Source organism: Oncorhynchus masou, chromosome 3 (assembly GCF_036934945.1).
Source record: "Oncorhynchus masou masou isolate Uvic2021 chromosome 3, UVic_Omas_1.1, whole genome shotgun sequence".
Taxonomy (NCBI): Eukaryota; Metazoa; Chordata; class Actinopteri; order Salmoniformes; family Salmonidae; genus Oncorhynchus; species Oncorhynchus masou.
In genome coordinates this window covers 24,692,748-24,712,607 of record NC_088214.1, presented here as the reverse complement: position 1 = coordinate 24,712,607, position 19,860 = coordinate 24,692,748, and the positions used below count along the sequence as shown (strand labels likewise).

The window sequence follows — 19,860 nt, the reverse complement described above, 5'->3', positions numbered from 1 at the left end:
CCTTCCACTCCCTCCTCTCTCTCCTTTTCCCTCCCAATCCCTCTCTCTGTCATTCTCTCTATGTAGTAGTGCACAGACAGGGTGGATGACATATTTGAGATTAATATTGGTGTCCATTATTTTTCCATAAACAAAATATAAAACAACCCCATCTTAAACATGAATGCTTTTCTTTTGAGCAGAACATTGGTTCACAAGCTGAATATCACCACCCAAAACAATATCAAACCACATGCTGAAAACACACATCACAAACTGCAAACTCATACTGCAGGAAAGATGTGGTTTATTGGGAACAGCATGATCCCATCTAGCTTATTGTGATACATACATGGCATAAACAATGGCGACACATTTGATTTGACCTCTTAAGTGCCACAGGTTGAGGATTATATTTACAACACTATAACCATGGTGTGATGTAGGCTCCACCCATTTAAACAGAATCACAGAAGGGAATATAAGAATGACTTTATACTTCAAATGACTCCTCCTCACATACAAACCTTTACACATGTTATTTATGAACAAGTCAATGACTTTTATCTTGTGTTTAAACTCCTGAAAAAAATGTCATACTAATTTCTGTTTTCACATGAACATATCACTGGAGGGTTTATCATGAGTAGGGGGATTGACCTCTGTTATAATAGAAGGGTTTATCATGAGTAGGGGGATTGACCTCTGTTATAATAGAAGGGTTTATCATGAGTAGGGGGATTGACCTCTGTTATAATAGAAGGGTTTATCATGAGTAGGGGGATTGACCTCTGTTATAATAGAAGGGTTTATCATGAGTAGGGGGATTGACCTCTGTTATAATAGAAGGGTTTATCATGAGTAGGGGATTGACCTCTGTTATAATAGAAGGGTTTATCATGAGTAGGGGGATTGACCTCTGTTATAATAGAAGGGTTTATCATGAGTAGGGGATTGACCTCTGTTATAATAGAAGGGTTTATCATGAGTAGGGGGATTGACCTCTGCTATAATAGAAGGGTTTATCATGAGTAGGGGATTGACCTCTGTTATAATAGAAGGGTTTATCATGAGTAGGTGGATTGACCTCTGTTATAATAGGAGGGTTTATCATGAGTAGGGGGATTGACCTCTGTTATAATAGAAGGGTTTATCATGAGTAGGGGATTGACCTCTGTTATAATAGAAGGGTTTATCATGAGTAGGGGGATTGACCTTTGTTATAATAGAAGGGTTTATCATGAGTAGGGGGATTGACCTCTGCTATAATAGAAGGGTTTATCATGAGTAGGGGGATTGACCTCTTATAATAGAAGGGTTTATCATGAGTAGGGGGATTGACCTCTGTTATAATAGAAGGGTTTATCATGAGTAGGGGGATTGACCTCTACTCATGATAGAAGGGTTTATCATGAGTAGGTGGATTGACCTCTGCTATAATAGAAGGGTTTATCATGAGTAGGGGGATTGACCTCTGTTATAATAGAAGGGTTTATCATGAGTAGGGGGATTGACCTCTTATAATAGAAGGGTTTATCATGAGTAGGGGGATTGACCTCTGTTATAATAGAAGGGTTTATCATGAGTAGGGGGATTGACCTCTGTTATAATAGGAGGGTTTATCATGAGTAGGGGGATTGACCTCTGTTATAATAGAAGGGTTTATCATGAGTAGGTGGATTGACCTCTGTTATAATATAAGGGTTTATCATGAGTAGGGGGATTGACCTCTGTTATAATAGAAGGGTTTATCATGAGTAGGGGGATTGACCTCTGTTATAATAGAAGGGTTTATCATGAGTAGGTGGATTGACCTCTGCTATAATAGAAGGGTTTATCATGAGTAGGGGGATTGACCTCTGTTATAATAGAAGGGTTTATCATGAGTAGGGGATTGACCTCTGTTATAATAGAAGGGTTTATCATGAGTAGGGGGATTGACCTCTGTTATAATAGAAGGGTTTATCATGAGTAGGGGGATTGACCTCTGTTATAATATAAGGGTTTATCATGAGTAGGGGGATTGACCTCTGTTATAATAGAAGGGTTTATCATGAGTAGGGGGATTGACCTCTGTTATAATAGAAGGGTTTATCATGAGTAGGAGGATTGACCTCTGTTATAATAGAAGGGTTTATCATGAGTAAGGGGATTGACCTCTGTTATAATAGAAGGGTTTATCATGAGTAGGAGGATTGACCTCTGTTATAATAGAAGGGTTTATCATGAGTAGGGGGATTGACCTCTGTTATAATAGAAGGGTTTATCATGAGTAGGGGGATTGACCTCTGCTATAATAGAAGGGTTTATCATGAGTAGGGGGATTGACCTCTGTTATAATAGAAGGGTTTATCATGAGTAGGGGGATTGACCTCTGCTATAATAGAAAAAGAATGGTGCCCTTGGTTATGATGATAGAATCTAGCAGGTCAAAGCACAAGATGTGGAGACGTTTCTGTCACTACATAAGCTTGAGAAGGAATTCATTACTATGTTAACAATTACCACACATACATGTATATCAATCAAGCACCGGTTAACACATGTCCAGATGCATGCATTCGGGTGCTACGGTATCTACTGCAATGTTATGAACAACACCAAGCAGGCTAATATTTACTGTCTCCCAAATAGCATCCTATTCCTGGCATAGTGCACTACTTTACTATGGAGTCCTTTGGTCCCTGGTCAAAAGTAGTGCACTATAAAGGGAATAGGTTGCCAGACATTGTCTTTACAACAACCTTTCCTGCAAAATCTCACTCCGACAACATTTAAAAGAAGTGAAAGTGAATTGGCATGTGTTTATCTCTTCATGCTACACAATGTTACTTACAGGTTCACTTTGGTTTACAGCTTTCTATAACAATACTGTATCTGTGTGGCAGTTTGAAGCTGTGAGTTAAATCAGGACTAATACAGTACAGCAGTGTTAAACCAATATTAACACATTAACATGTCTTACACAGAAATGTTACTCTACTGTTGATACAATAGCAGCCCCAAATAGTGTGTTGTTACAATGTGGTTCCTTGAATAAAATGAAATATACAATTTCTCAAGACATTTGAGTGTCTCCATGATCTTAACTTTTCATCTCATCTATGATTTAAATATCTGTGTTCTGGTACCTCTCAATAAATAAAAATCATAAGTTGGTATGTGTAACATTTAACATAAATATGGGTATACATAGTGAATACTCATTCTATGAAAACCTCAGACGACATGTGTTTTGCGTTGATTAAAGAAGACCGAAACAAAGAGAGAGATTTTTGGTGAGAGAAATCATTGCGATGAGTTAACAACATTTTCTCGACACATACTTATCTACATAAACGTGTGTGTGTGCGTGTGTGTGTGAAAGAGAGAGCAAAATAGTAAATATTATGGATAGTAAGCCTTTCCAAGAAGGTTATGTCATCTCCAACACTAGACAAACACCTAAAGTATTCTGGGAAATGATTGTTTACTCTAAAGAGTCACTTCAAAACAATAGAGAGTCTTTGTGTCCAATAGGGATTTTTCTTGTTGGGTATCCCATGTTGGAGTCTGCTACGGTTTGAGAAACTGAGAGAGGTGCACATTCGGAGGTCCTCCTAAATGTGGAATCAACCATTAGCGTAGGCCGTTGGGTGGTATGTGGGGCCTCTTTGTCCCCTAGATCAGAGCCCAGCAGCAGCTGGAGGACATGTTCTGGGAGATTTGGCAGTTTGGTTCAGTCCCCTTTCAGCGGTGGCTTGGTTTGTGTGGGTGAGACCTTGAGTTCTGGTCATACATATGGGCAGGGGAGGAGAGAGAGGGAGAGAGAGAGAGAGAGAGAGAGAGAGAGAGAGAGAGAGAGAGAGAGAGAGAGGGAGGGGTAGAGGGAGAGGTAGAGGGAGAGGGAGAGAGAGAGTAATAAAAAGAGGCAGTGAGAGTACAAAAAATGCATTCCAGAGACATCTGACGGGGATGGAGTGACGTGAGGCCAAACAGAACCATGCCAGGCCATTCAGGGACACAGTTCTTCCTCTAAGTGAGACATCTTAGAACAGGCTGTAGAGGACTCTTGCAACTGGAGAGGGAGGCTCACTGTCACTGAACCTTTGGAATGAATCCACATCTTATGTTTGACCCCAACACCTTTTTCTCTTTTTGTCTGTATCCACATTTCTGCTCATTCTTTCTCTCCCTCTTTTTGTCTCTCACACATTCTCTTTCTCTGTATCTACCTCTATCCCTCGATCCCCCTCTGATCTCGACTAAGCCAGAAATCCAGCTCGGTGGAATAATATTTTTCACTTTCTGTCAGAAACATCTGATCAAACAGGGGTTTGGGCTGCCAAAAGCTCTAACCAACCTGCTGTTCACGCCTTCAATACCTCCCTCTCTCATCTTTTCAATACCTCCCTCTATTCTCTCTTCAATACCTCCCTCTATTCTCTCTGTAATACCTCCCTCTATTCTCTCTTCAATACCTCCCTCTATTCTCTCTTCAATACCTCCCTCTATTCTCTCTTTAATACCTCCCTCTGTCCTCTCTTTAATACCTCCCTCTATTCTCTCTTCAATACCTCCCTCTGTCCTCTCTTTAATACCTCCCTCTATTCTCTCTTCAATAACTCCCTCTATTCTCTCTTCAATACCTCCCTCTGTCCTCTCTTTAATACCTCCCTCTATTCTCTCTTCAATACCAAATGCAAAAAAAGTGACTCTACTGCATTGTCCAACAGATCTCTCTAAGAGAGGCAGAGCAAGTTGCGTCTGTGGCGCCTAGAAGACGTGTTGTCAGAGCTGGTGTGTGTAACTAACTGTTCTGTGTTCAGAGTTCAGTGATGCTCCGGGTATCCTGGTATATTGCAGGATAGAAGCGGTGGGTGGACAGACACACTGTGCTGGTTAGTAGCGAGCTCCTTCCATTATACATTCAGAGCAGCTGTTGTGTGGAGGAAGTCCTTTGAAGGCGGGTTGAAGGGAGTCCCCATAGCGGAACCTTTTGAAAAAACATTTTTGGTTCCAGGTCGAACCCTTTTGGGTTCCATGTAGAATCCTTTCCACAGAGGGTTCTACATGGAACACCAAACAGTTCTACCTGAAACCAAAAAGGGTTCTCCTATGGGGACAGCCGAGGAACCATTTTGGAACCCTTCTTCTAAGAGTGTCTATGCTTTCTATTGCCTCACCGACACATGCTACACAAGTCTACACGAGCACACAAAGGTTTCATGCTACAACTAGTACTCAAGCAGGCAGAACAAAAATGACACCAACCCTCCCTTCCTCTCGTCTCTTTTCAAGGCAAACTTTTTGTGATTACAGTTAAATGGCACGACTTTCATGACATATTTTCTTCTGTGTGGGCAGTGACTCCGTTTCCTGCTGTTGTTTGATTTGTGTCTGTTTTTTTAAGTGATGGGTGAGGAATAGGGAGTTTTTTCCGAGAACGGGGAGAGAAGCTTTGAAGACAGGCAGGTTGGGGATCTTGGAGTGGGCCTTTGAAAAGAGAAAGGAGTGAGAGCAGGAGGGAGGGAGGACAAAAAGAAAGAGAGGGGGGGGGACTCCTTCACTTCTGTGTAAGGTAAGCTCCGATGGTAAGGCTTGCGGCCCCCAGTGCAGCCAGGCCAAAGACGGTCTTGATGGACGGCCATGAACAGAACACGGAGTCCCTCTGTCTGTCATAGAGCTCAACAAAGGCCTCCTGAAAGATAGACAGTGAGAGAGGCAGAGTTAAAGAGACTGAACAGGATCTTAAGCACTTAGAAATTTGTAACATATTGTACGAATTTGAATTCGTAACATATCATACAAAATTAATGTCATTGTACACAATTGTGTACAAAATTTGGAGACCCGTTTTGGCTTGTGAGCACAACTTTCAAAACTACTGGCTGACATTATACAAAACCTTTATAATGCATCTTTAATACAAGCAGTGTGTGTACTCCCATATTCAAAGCTTGCTGGGGGGTCTCCTTTGGAAGTGCCTGCAGATCTAAATGCCCTTGGCCACCATCCAACTGCTGTGTTATTACATGCATGCAGGAAGCCGGATCTATTTCAAACCAGCGCCCCTCACACCCCTTGTGCCTACCCCTTCATAAACACCACACACGCATGAACGAACACACACACACACACACACACACACACACACACATACTGGGATACTCATGGAAACAACCCAAGACAAACACTCCACATGAAAGCACACACTCTCAAACCCATGTCATGTGATACACTACTTCCTATTGATGTATTGATGGGAGCTGCAGTATAACTGTATGTCAGGGATCATCAACTAGATTCAGCCGCAGGCAGACTTTTGTCTTGAGCAGAAGGTCGGGGGGCCAGAACATAATTACAGATCATTTGTAGACTGCAAAGAGACCACAGGAAGCCCAAACAGATATAATGTTTGATTCAAACATAATCATTTCAAATCTTGCGTACATTTGTAAACGGTCACGTGTCTCTCTATTATGTGTTGGAAAACTTGGGAACAGATTTCTTAAATTAAAATAAATTGGAGCTGATTTCCTGGTGTTTTTACAGTCTTTTATGTCCAACAATTAATTAAAAAATAATTACATTTTTATGCTCAGAAAACCTCAGGGGGCAAATAAAACCACCCGAAAATACTGCACTTCTTGTACATAGTCCTCCCATTTTAGGGGACCAAAAGTATTCATACAAATTCACTTGTAAGTGTATTAAAGTACAGTAGTCAAAAGTGTAGTATTTGGGCCCTTATTCATAGCATGGAATGATTACATCAAGCTTGTGTCACCACAAACTTGTTGGATGCATTTGCAGTTTGTTTTGCCACTAACTTTCTCACTCATCATTATTCACGATTCATTCAGGAGTAACCCTAATCATTGCAGCATCCACATTAATGTTGAAGTGTTTAGAAACATATTCTATTCTTATTGACATTAAAAGTGACTCAAAAATGACACAATACATTATTTACCATTCATTTCTATTGGGCACAAAATAATCTGAAACACAACCAAAACAAACAGCAAAGTCGCAAGCTCGATGTAATCATCATGTGCTAGGAATACGGGACCAAATATTAAACTTTTGACTACTTTAATGCACATACAAGTGAATTTGTCCCAATACTTTTGGTCCCCTAAAATGGGGGGGACTATGTACAGAAAGTGTTCACCCGATATGGATGAAAATACCCTAAAATGAAAGCTGACAGTCTGCACTTTGACCTCATAGTCATTGTGTCATTTCAACACGTGTCACTGCCTAAATACTTCAGGAGCTCATTGTCGACGCTTCATGGTCCTACAACAGGCTGTTAAAGGTGCAACTGCTTCTCCCTAATCTCAGTGAATACAGCCTTTTATAAAACCACCACATATTGTATGTCCTTTTACCTTTTATTGTACAGTATGATATTCACCCTGGCTCAATGTATTTATGACCCATTTGTTGTATGAGGAAATCAAGACGTCCGTTTATAAGCCTTCAGGCCTTGACAGTGGAAACAGCTGTACAGGAAGCTACAGTACAAAGATCCCCCCCAGAAAACCCCATAAATGGTTGCTATTGATTGTTCTGTATCAAACTGGTCAACGTGGGAAGGAGTGCACCATTGGCTATAAGAGGGGTGTGAGGGTTGAGGGATCAGGACACATGATTGTGTAGCCTTTTCCTCAGAGCTGAAGGAAGCCCCGTTGCTCAAACCCCTGCCCTACAGTAAATCCCTAAACCGAGACTGGTAATACATTGTCGTTACAGCAGTAGCACTAACCCTAACCGAGACTGTCTCAACATTGACAATCATATAAGATAATAAACAATTCATTTGAGATGCAATGGATTATAGGTACAAAACACACAGTAGTGGAGTACTGTTATGACTGGTAACCTGAATTCAATTCTACTTGATTAGTCCCCTGAGGGCCAAGTCTACTTCAGCCTGTCCTGATTGGATCGAGGCTACATTTACCTACATGAATTATGTTATGCACTATTTGTAAAGCAACACAAAATATATGTTTGTTTTAAATTTGCCCTTGAGAGAGAAACTGGGGCATCTATATTGAAGATTCACATTGTTATTAAATATTTCCAGAAAAGCAACGCAAAGCCTCACAGGATGACTAAAGAAGGCAATCTGTTTCAAACTGCTACAGAAAAGTATTTCCTGACTCCCTCCTCTCCCTCTCCTTTCCTGTAGCGTTCCTGGGGCCAGAGGCCATTGACACAGTCAGGAGAAAGATCAGATCAGCAGTGTCTTCATGTTAGGCCCTCTGGTATCCAAACAAGCATTCCTCGTCAGACACCATTCACTTAACCAACAGACATGTATCCTATTGTTAGCATTGTTATAATTATTTTTTTGTTGTTGCTGAAATTAGTTTAATAGAAAAATATAGAATGCAAAAATGACCAATTGAAAAGGCATGTACTGTGGGTCATTCAACACACTGAAAATGCTCCCTCTCCCCCTCCCTGATAATACCTACCCACCAACACACACCCTTCCATCCCTCTCCCTTCATCCTATAAGGCAGTTTTCAGGTATTAATTAGGGTACCTCAGTCAGACCTCCTACTGTGAGGAATGTGCTCCTCTGGCAAAAACACAGGTTTCCTGATAACCCTCTTTTCCCGCCCACCAAAGGAAAAACAGTTTGCTGAGACAACTACACAGACCTGGTACTGGATGCTTCTACCAGCATGACACCTTACTGCCCTTAGTATGCTACAGCTACAGTAGGTGCATGATTCAATGGCAGAGAGACAATGTGCATCATGTCTGAGCAACCAAAAATGCAATGTCAATGGAATGTGCAGCCTGTCAAAATAATTAAAGTGGAACGAACAGCATTTTCACAACATTAAATCTTATTTAAATCTGTTCTTATACACACCCAGGAAGATTATGATACATTTTGACATTTTGAAAAATTTTCTGACAAGCCAGTACTTAGATATGGTCATTTTCACATTTTCATAAATTCTTGAAATTCTACAGCAATATAGTGCGGGAAAGCGGTCGTGCGTTTAAATAATTCATTTACACTGCAATAAATAAAACCTCATTTAAAAAACCTGTCTCGTCCAGGACCGGTGTCTACGCAGACCGGTGCACCATAGCCAATCAACGCTACAGAAGTCCTTTATGCAAACAAGCCATTTGCCACACAGGCCTGCCATCATTCACTTTCAACTGGACTGTGTGGCACAACAGCACAACTTTAGAACATTAGAACGCATTCGCCATAATCCACAAAATACACCTGAATGGAATTCTGCAAATACAGAGCATTCAGAAAGTACTCAGGCCCCTTCCCTTTTTCCACATTTTGTTACGTTACAGCCTTTTTCTAAAATCGGGTTAAATAAATAAACATCCTCATCAATCTACACACAATACCCCATAATGACAAAGTGAAAACAGGTTTTTCGAAATGTTTGCAAATGTGTTACAAATACAAAACAGTAATACCTTATTCACATAAGTATTCAGACCCTTTGTTATGAGACCCGCAATTGAGCTCAGGTGCATCCTGTTTCCATTGATCATCCTTGAGAGGTTTCTACAACTTGGTTAGAGTCCACCTGTGGTAAATTCAATTGATTGGACATGATTTGGAAAGGCACACATCTGTCTATATAAGGTCCCGCAGTTGACAGTGCATGTCAGAGCAAAAACCAAGCCATGAGGTTGAAGGAATTGTCCGTAGAGATCTGAGACAGGATTGTGTCGAGGCACAGATCTGGGGAAGGGTAACAAAACATTTCTGCAGTATTGAATGTCCCGAAGAACACAGTGGCCTCCATCATTCTTAAATGGAAGATGTTTGGAACCACCAAAACTCTTCCTAGACCTGGCCACAAGGCCAAACAGCAATTGGAGGAGAAGGGACTTGGTCAGGGAGGTGACCAAGAACCCGATGGTCACTCTGACAGAGCTCTAGAGTTCCTCTGTGGAGATGGGAGAACCTTCCAGAAGGACAACCATCTCTGCAGCTCTCCTCCAATCAGACCTCTATGGTAGAGTGGCCAGATGGAAGACACTCCTCAGTAAAAGGCACATGACAGTCCACTTGAAGTTTGGCAAAAGGCACTTCAAGACTCTCAGACCATGAGAAACAAGATTATCTGGTCAGATGCAACCAAGATTGAACTCTTTAGCCTGAATGCCAAGCGTCACGTCTGGAGGAAACCTGGCACCATCCCTATGGTAAAGCATGGTGGTGGCAGCATCATGCTGTGGGGATGTTTTTAGCGACAGGGACTGAGAGACTAGTCAGGATAGAGGGAAAAATGAACGGAGCAAAGTACAGAGAGAGATCCTTGATGAAAACCTGATCCAGAACACTCAGGACCTCAGACTGGGGCGAAGGTTCACCTTCCAACAGGACAACGACCCGAAGCACATAGTCAAGACAACGCAGCAGTGGCTTCGGGACAAGTCTCTGAATGTCCGTGAGTGGCCCAGCCAGAGCCTGGACTTGAACTTGATCGAACATCTCTGGAGAGACCTGAAAATAGCTGTGCAGCGACACTCCCCATCCAACCTGACAGAGCTTGCGAGGATCTGCAGAGAAGAATGGGAGAAACTCCCCAAATACAGGTGTGCCAAGCTTGTAGCATCATACCAAAGACGACCCAAGGCTGTAATCACTGCCAAACGTGCTTCAACAAAGTGCTGAGTAAAGGATCTGAATACTTATGCAAATGTATCATCAGTTCATATTTTTATATACATAAAATAAATGTTTGTCTTTGTCATTATGGGGTGTAGATTGATGAGGGGAAAAAACAATTTAATCCATTTTAGAATAAGGCTGTAATGTAACACTATGTGGAATAAGTCTCTGTGTCTGAATACTTTCCGAATGCTCTGTAAAATGAACAGAGTAGCAGCAGCGTATGTGAAGTGTGTGTGTGTGTGTGTGTGTGTGTGTGTGTGTGTGTGTGTGTGTGTGTGTGTGTGTGTGTGTGTGTGTGTGTGTGTGTGTGTGTGTGTGTGTGTGTGTGTGTGTGTGTGTGTGTGTGTGTGTGTGTGTGTGTGTGTGTGTGTGTGTGTGCACAGAGCCAGTGCAAGAGAGTCCAGAACAATAAATCATTAAGGGGGTCAATGTAGATTTTCCGGCTAGGCATTTGATTATCTGTTCAGTAGTCTTATGGTTTGGGGGTAGAATGTGTTCAGGTACCTTTTGGCCACTGACTTGGCGCTCCAGTACCGCTTGCCGTGCGCTATCAGAGAGAACAGTCTATGACTTTGGTGGCTGGAGTCTTTGACAATGTTTAGGTCCTTCCTCTGACACTGCCTGGTATAGAGGTCCTGGATGGCAGGAAGCTTGGCCCCATTGATATACTGGGCCGTACACACTACCCTCTGTAGTGCCTTGCGGTCGGATGCCAGGCAGTTGCCGTACCAAGCCGTTATGCAGCCAGTCAAGATGCTCTCAATGGCGTTACTGTATAACTTTTTGAGGATCTGAGGGCACATGCCAAATTTCTTCAGCCTCCTGAGGGGAAAGAGGCGTTGTCGTGCCCTCTTCACGACTGTGTTGGTGTATTTGGACCATGATAGGTCCTTTGTGATGTGGACAGAGGAACTTGAAGCTCTCGACCCGCTCTACCACAGCCCGTTGATGTGAATGGGGGCTTGTTCAGCCCTCCATTTCCTGTAGTCCACGATAAGCTCCTTGTCTTGAGGGAGAGGTTGTTCTCCTGGCACCACACTACCAGGTCTCTGACCTCCTCCCTATAGGCTGTCTCATCGTCGTCGGTGATCAGGCCTACCACATTCATGTCATCGGCAAACTTGATGGTGTTGGAGTCGTGCGCGGCCATGCAGTCGTGGGAAAATAAATTGCCAACTTTCCAACTTTATTTGGAATGGAAAGATCTCAAGAGTCAAATTGAATGTTTTACACGTACCTTGTAAAGCTGGGCCGCACAACTGCATTCACTTAAACAATGGACAACAGACTGGCCTTATGATTGGAAGAGTAAAAAAAAAAGAAAAATAACTGTAATGCCCTATAATTTAAAATATATTCACTATTTTGGGTTCAAGGCTTTAAAAAAAAAAAAAATACAATGATTTTCAATTACATTTGTATTTGGGAAAATGCATATAATTCATGAAATGGAAGAAACCCGTGTGGCCAGGCAGCCCTTTTTGGAACAACCCCACATTACCTCCAAATCAAATCAAAGTTTATTTGTCACGCCGAATACAACAGGTGTAGACCTTACAGTGAAATGCTGACTTACAGGCTCTAACCAATAGTGCAAAAAAGGTATTAGGTGAACAATAGGTAAGTAAAGAAATCAAACAACAGTAAAAAGACAATACTTTTAAGTCCCGGTTCCAAAGTGGCATCATGAACTTTGAGCATACGTGCTATGATGGCTCTCTACTGTCATCCAATCAATTACAAGAGAAATGTGGGTTATCCAAGACCAATTTCTTTTCAATTCTTACAACTATAAAATCATATTCAATCGCTTCAACAGAATTTGGATTAACCTGAAGCATCTAGCATTGAAAAAAAATGCTGAAAGAAGCTGCAACGCCAAATAAGTTGATTTCCAGGTTATATCAATTATATCAAGTTGAATCTCTACCTGATAGCTCAGAATATCAGAACTCAGGAAATGACCCAGATGCAGACAGATGTTTATTTACCCAAACAGGGGGCAGGCAAAATGCAGGTCAAAGGCAGGCAGAGGTCTGTAATCCAGGGAAAAGTCCATATGGTACAGAACAGCAGGCAGGCTTGGGGTCAGGACAGTCAGAGGTCTGTAATCCAGGGAAAAGTCTATACGGTACAGAACAGCAGGCAGGCTTGGGGTCAGGACAGGCAGAGGTCTGTAATCCAGGGAAAAGTCCATACGGTACAGAACAGCAGGCAGGCTTGGGTCAGGACAGGCAGAGGTCTGTAATCCAGGGAAAAGTCCATACGGTACAGAACAGCAGGCAGGCTTGGGTCAGGACAGGCAGAGGTCTGTAATCCAGGGAAAAGTCCTTACGGTACAGAACAGCAGGCAGGCTTGGGGTCAGGACAGGCAGAGGTCCATAATCCAGGGAAAAGTCCATATGGTACAGAACAGCAGGCAGGCTTGGGGTCAGGACAGGCAGAGGTCTGTAATCCAGGGCAAAGTCCATACGGTACAGAACAGCAGGCAGGCTTGGGGTCAGGACAGGCAGAGGTTCGTAAACTTGTCAGGGCAAGGCAGGCAGAATGGTCAGAACCAGGTAAACTAGGAAGCAGAACATGAGAAAGCAGGGAGTTGGGAAAACACGCTGGTAAGACCTGACAAGACGAACTGGCAACAGACAAACAGAGAACACATTTATAAATACACAGTGGATAATGAGGAAGATGGGCGACACCTGGAGGGGGTGGCGACAAGCACAAAGACAGGTGAAACAGATCAGGGTGTGACACAGAACCTATATAGAAAAATGGGAAACACATCTCAAGGAAGAAATGTATTGGTCACATATACAGTACCAGTCAAAAGTTTGGACACACCTACTCTATTTGCTTATTTGAGCTGTTGTTGCCATAATATGGACTTGGTATTTTACCAAATAGGACTATCTTCTGTATACCACCCCTACCTTGTCACAACACAACTGATTGGCTCAAACGCATTAAGGAAAGAAATTCTACAAATTACCTTTTAACAAGGCACACCTGTTAATTGAAATGCATTCCAGGTGACTACCTCATGAAGCTGGTTGAGAGAATGCCAAGAGTGTGCAAAGCTGTCATCAAGGCAAAGGGTGGCTACTTTGAAGAATCTCAAATATAAAATATATTTGGATTATTTTAACACTTTTTTGGTTACTACATGATTCCATATGTGTTATGTCATAGTTTTGATGTCTTCTACAATGTAGACAATAGTCTAAATAAAGAAAAACCCTGGAATGAGAAGGTGTGTCCAAACTTTTGACTGGTACTGTATGTGAAAATGTTGATATTTTCTCCTACAACCTTATCAAAATAATCCATACAATTTACTATACTCCTGAAAGAATGCATGTAAGGCACCCAGAAATGTGATATCGCTGTTGGAGATGCAAAAACCCCAAAAAGGAACCGTATTACGTATGCTGTGGTCCTTTGACAAAGTGACACCATTTTGGGCTAATGTCTGCTATCATATAATTGTGTCTAGTCATTTATATCCATCCGTCTCCACAACTGTGTATGTTTTGGAAATGTAAATATTGGTGACCAAAGAAAGTTTTGTTAACCTACGTGTAATTGCTGCAAAAAAAAAATCTAAGTATCATTTGAAAAGCATCATGCTCACCTTCAATAACTGTCAAGGGGTTCGTAACTGGTGGCATGGAAGTCACACGCAGGAGAGTAGAACTTGGTAAATAGCCTGGAGCCGTTTAACGTACATAACTACCGGCGTACAAAAGTAACAAAACATATGGGCACAAAACCCCGCATCGCACCAGTCACATAAAGCACACGTACTTACAATAAACAATTCCCAACAAGGACATGGGGGAAACAGAGGGAACATATACAACATGTAATTAGGGAATTGAAACCAGGTGAGTGCGACAACCAGACAAAACAAATGGAAAATTTAAAATAGATCGATGGTGGCTAGAACGCCGCCCAAACAAGGAGAGGCAATGACAATGTCGGGACAATGACGAGCTGCAGGGCTGAACTATGGAGTTATATTCCATTCGATTCTGAGTTTTTGAAAGCTGGGCAGAGAAGGGACGTGTTTGATAAGGTCTGTTAGTCTTATATTGACCATCTTGAGGATTGTGACATTTCCATGTGAGGGGTATTTGATGTATGTATGTGTATTGGAAGGGGAAGCTACTGTGTATTTTTGTGTGTTCGTGGACAGGCGTGGGCATGTTGTGGCGTGTATCAATTGTGGTAGTTGTGTTGTTTCAGTTTTTTTCGGTTTCATTCTTGCTTTGTTGTTTGTATTTATATTTTTTTTTTAAAGAGAGTTATTATATATTTCGTTCCTATACATTGAATGTTTTATATGCGACAACTGGGTTAACATTCCATTTGAAAAGCCCAGAAGGGTGATGTGTGTAATAACTTCGGACAGGAAGCACCAGGGTTGAGGGGCTACAGAGGGTCAGTCAGTCAGCTGGATATCATAAGACCATGGTGTGGTACTGTATCATGCTCTAGTTCTCTAGTTCAGCTCCCAGACACCAGTTAGGATAGCATGTGACTACTGTTGAAAAAAACAACAACTAGAGGTTAGTCTCTCTCTCTCCCTGTCCTCCACTCTCCCTCTCTCCTCTCTCTCCCTCCCTCTCACCCTTCTTCCCTCCCCTTTGCCAAATGCAAGGTCCAAGGGGACAAGGAAGTGGCCTTTAGCTTACGCTGAGATAGTGAAATATCATTACGCTATCCACAATAACAAAAACAAGACAAGAGTAGTTTGCCCTTCACCAAGACCATCTTCTAGTTTCAGTAGGTGATTGGCTGGGGAATCAGTCCACGGTCACAGTCTTTCAGCGCTGAAGATCAACAAGAGTGTTTTGTTGATTAACACTTTTTAAAAGGTCAGTAGGAGTCACACGGGTGCCAAGAATGGAACAAAAATATATCCCAACCTTATATCAGGCCCAGTAAATCGTTTTTGCTTTATATTTATGACAACATTCACATTGCCACATAACACATCCCTTGGAGACCCACAGCAGTGCTCTCTGCTAGAAGGAGAGAAACAAAATGAGGGAAAGAGAGGATCACTGGCTGGACACCATGTAGTCACAGTGTTTTGGTTACCCCTGTAGCTTGCCACATCTCCTGATGCCATAATATTACGATATTAGGTTTACTTTTCTCACCAGTAGGACTGTCTTCTCTTGACCTCTGGTTTACTTTTCTCACCAGTAGGACTGTCTTCTCTTGACCTCTGGTTTACTTTTCACACCAGTAGGACTGTCTTCTCGTGACCTCTGGTTTACTTTTCTCACCAGTAGGACTGTCTTCTCTTGATCTCTGGTTTACTTTTCTCACCAGTAGGACTGTCTTCTCGTGACCTCTGGTTTACTTTTCTCACCAGTAGGACTGTCTTCTCTTGATCTCTGGTTTACTTTTCTCACCAGTAGGACTGTCTTCTCATGACCTCTGGTTTACTTTTCTCACGATGCAGATCTTCAGCATTGTCTCTTGTAGAGTGTCCCTCAGTGTAGCGGGAGTTTAACTATACTGTCCCTAAGAGTGGAACAGGAAATTCCCAAATTCCTCTCCAGTCCTGGGTATCCTGGGTTTCCCCTGTTCGTTAGTGTGAATGGATAACTAGCCCACACTTGCCTTGTGTGTGAAAGAGGAGTAGACAGACAGACAGACAGACAGGCAGGCAGGCAGGCAGGCAGACAGACAGACAGACAGACAGACAGACAGACAGGCAGGCAGGCAGGCAGGCAGGCAGGCAGGCAGACAGACAGACAGACAGACAGACAGACAGACAGACAGACAGACAGACAGACAGACAGACAGACAGACAGACAGACAGACACAGGCAGTTGATTTAAACACCACCAGGCAGTGGGGCCTTTGCCAAAACAGATCAATTATTAAGCCAGTTATCTTTGTTGTTTTACATTTCACTGGCTAATTATGGCCAGCCTGGGAGTTCTCTTCTCCTTATTACGGCCACGGAGAAGGAGGGATGAGAGGACGAGGAGGATAAATTATAACATTCATCTAAACGTTGTGTCTTCAGAGCAACATCCACTAAAGCAAGCGTGTCCCAATGATGTGTCTGCTCTACACTACCATAACATACACAAAGGGTATAGCACATACTCTGCAGACAGGACATTAAAGTGTGTTGTCTAACGAGGATCTTGCTGTTTCCCCAAAAGCTCATTAAACATAAAACTCATAGAGAAAGAAGTCTGTGAGGGGAAGAGGGTGGGCAGAGAGAAAGAAGTCTGTGAGGGGAAGAGGGTGGGCAGAGAGAAAGAAGTCTGTGAGGGGAAGAGGGTGGGCAGAGAGAAAGAAGTCTGTGAGGGAAGAGGGTGGGCAGAGAGAAAGAAGTCTGTGAGGGGAAGAGGGTGGGCAGAGAGAAAGAAGTCTGTGAGGGAAGAGGGTGGGCAGAGAGAAAGAAGTCTGTGAGGGAAGAGGGTGGGCAGAGAGAAAGAAGTCTGTGAGGGGAAGAGGGTGGGCAGAGAGAAAGAAGTCTGTGAGGGGAAGAGGGTGGGCAGAGAGAAAGAAGTCTGTGAGGGGAAGAGGGTGGGCAGAGAGAAAGAAGTCTGTGAGGGAAGAGGGTGGGCAGAGAGAAAGAAGTCTGTGAGGGGAAGAGGGTGGGCAGAAGTCTGTGAGGGGAAGAGGGTGGGAAGAGAGAAAGAAGTCTGTGAGGGGAAGAGGGTGGGCAGAGAGAAAGAAGTCTGTGAGGGGAAGAGGGTGGGAAGAGAGAAAGAAGTCTGTGAGGGGAAGAGGGTGGGCAGAGAGAAAGAAGTCTGTGAGGGGAAGAGGGTGGGCAGAGAGAAAGAAGTCTGTGAGGGGAAGAGGGTGGGCAGAGAGAAAGAAGTCTGTGAGGGGAAGAGGGTGGGCAGAGAGAAAGAAGTCTGTGAGGGGAAGAGGGTGGGCAGAGAGAAAGAAGTTTGTGAGGGGAAGAGGGTGGGCAGAGAGAAAGAAGTCTGTGAGGGGAAGAGGGTGGGCAGAGAGAAAGAAGTCTGTGAGGGAAAGAGGGTGGGCAGAGAGAAAGAAGTCTGTGAGGGGAAGAGGGTGGGAAGAGAGAAAGAAGTCTGTGAGGGGAAGAGGGTGGGCAGAGAGAAAGAAGTTTGTGAGGGGAAGAGGGTGGGCAGAGAGAAAGAAGGAGGCAGATAAGGGAAAGGCTAAAAGTACAGAAAAACAGAAACTATAAGCCAGCTATTGGGGAGAATCTCTCATTGAGTAAATATTGCTACATTTGTTTATTGATCAAGCAGGAAATCCTGCCTGCATCTATACATATTTATGTTTAAAATGTGCAACCGCCACACCGGCGGTCACGAGTCATGAAGGCAGTCAAATTCCACGTGACCGTTTAGTTACAGTAATGAGGTTTTTCCAAGCTCTTATGCTGCTGATGGTCATTAGTAGCCCACCAAACTGGCTAACAGCATGTCACTCAACACTCTATTGTTTCTCTTTGTTAACCACTCAACACAGAATTGTCGCATGTGCACACTCCCTCAAATCATTTGGAGAAAATATCCTTTCTATTTTATTCAGCTTTGTTCAATTGTATTCTTCATACTATAAAATAATGCCACAGATTCTAAGCAAATCTTGTCTGCTAAATGAACTAGTGTAGCCCACAGCCATTTGCCATGGCCAGATCACGACCCAACATAAGGACAACTCAGAGTATGCTATTCTGTTCTTCCGAAATGGACTACATTTTCTTCATTTCCTGCTGTTTAAAATAAATCATGGATTTATTGTGAAGTTGTAGGCTGTATTACATGGATTTATCAGACCTTTTTAAAATGTAGATGTTCCAAAGGTCTGCATCAGTGTGTGGAAGCCAGGAGATGCTAAATGTGTTTATGTTAATTAACGGTCAATTAACGTGAGACCGGCAGTTATTTGCTTGACAATCACCGGCTGACGAAATGTTGTGACCGTCACAGCCCTATGTGCAACCTAAACAGATGCCGTCCAGACATCATCCACACAATCCTGTCCACTCCAGACAAAATAGGTGACAAGACGGCAACCTCGACTCTGAGGCGACCAGGTCGCTCGGTGTGTTAAGAGTCTCTGGAGTGTCATCCATTGACCTGCTGCCTGCTGGAAAACAGATGACTGAGGAGTTTTCAGACACTCATTACCCAGACAAAAACATGGCGTCAGCAGCAAAGGCTCAGGAGATAAAGCTCGGGACACTGTCTGAGTCCTTGGATAGCATCGGTGTTAGGAAACACACAGAAGCAAACTGAAAGTGTGGCTGTACAGTCACAAAGAAAATAGAGAAGGGGAGCTATAATCAATCCATCTGGAATGTTAGTTTTGTAGGGGGTTAAAACAACAACGAGCAATATAACTTTTCATTTATCATACTAGCTACCAAATCATAGAGAATGAGTTTCGAATGGGAAGACAGGTCACTTAACTGTACGTTGCTACTGTAGAGATGCCTACTTAGGACAAGAACATACTGAAAAACATGTCATGCATTATCATGACAATATGCCTGCTTCCACCTAATGGCAAGTTTCAATGCTTGTCTGACCATGATCATCTTTGATAAAGAGGACATGACTGTATGTTTAAATGAAGTAATCAGCAATCATGCTGGATTGTTTGGCCATATGTCTGTGTTTTAGGTAGAGGCTGCACTATTGCTGGGGGAAAATGCCATGGAACAAGTGAACTCTATCCTCTCCAAAATAACCTGCAAATGGCCCTGTTGCTTCTGATAAATATTCAAATATGTGTCAGCATCATGGGTGTGTTTACAAAATAGTGAGCTCCCGCGGGTCTTCTTCTCCTCTCCTGGAACATGTAACGTGATAGCCCAGTAAATCACCAGAGGCTGTCATGACAGTTCACATTTTGATCATCTCAATTATTCATCTTTTAACACCGCCAGCAGACCACTTTATGCATGTGACAGACATACTGTTCCACGGGAGTAGGGAGTCGGAGCAACTGTAGGCCTGCAGTGTATTTTGGATTTATGTTCCTCAGTGACTGTAAAACAAGAGTGAAATCAGATCCTATTTAGGTGGGTGTATGACACCTTGGCTCTTTCATATCATATACTGTTGACTCTTTGAATTGTAAAAACAACTCTCATATTCTACAAACAACCTTTGTTACCCTTGACTGGAATCCAGTGTCATTTGATTATAGTTGGTCCTGTATTGTAACATAATTCATTGTATGAGACATCTTTGATC

General features: G+C 42.8%; 1 protein-coding gene across 2 annotated transcripts in view; it reads right to left on the bottom strand.

The window, feature by feature from the left end:
• Nucleotides 1–269: 269 nt before the first annotated feature.
• The window catches only part of LOC135513224 (apoptosis regulator Bcl-2-like), a 48,122-nt gene continuing 28,531 nt past the window's right edge, over nt 270–19,860 (bottom strand). Inside the window, exons 2-3 of one of the 2 annotated variants that reach the window (XR_010451505.1) lie at nt 1,409–5,659; nt 270–1,364 (exon numbers count right to left, since the gene is read on the bottom strand). Coding sequence is in view for 1 of the 2 variants with exons in the window: in XM_064936038.1 (XP_064792110.1) it covers nt 5,525–5,659 (135 nt within the window). In the remaining variant the exon portion in view is untranslated. Of the gene's footprint in view, nt 5,660–19,860 lie in introns of both variants that reach the window. The other variant, XM_064936038.1, reaches the window with a different exon arrangement.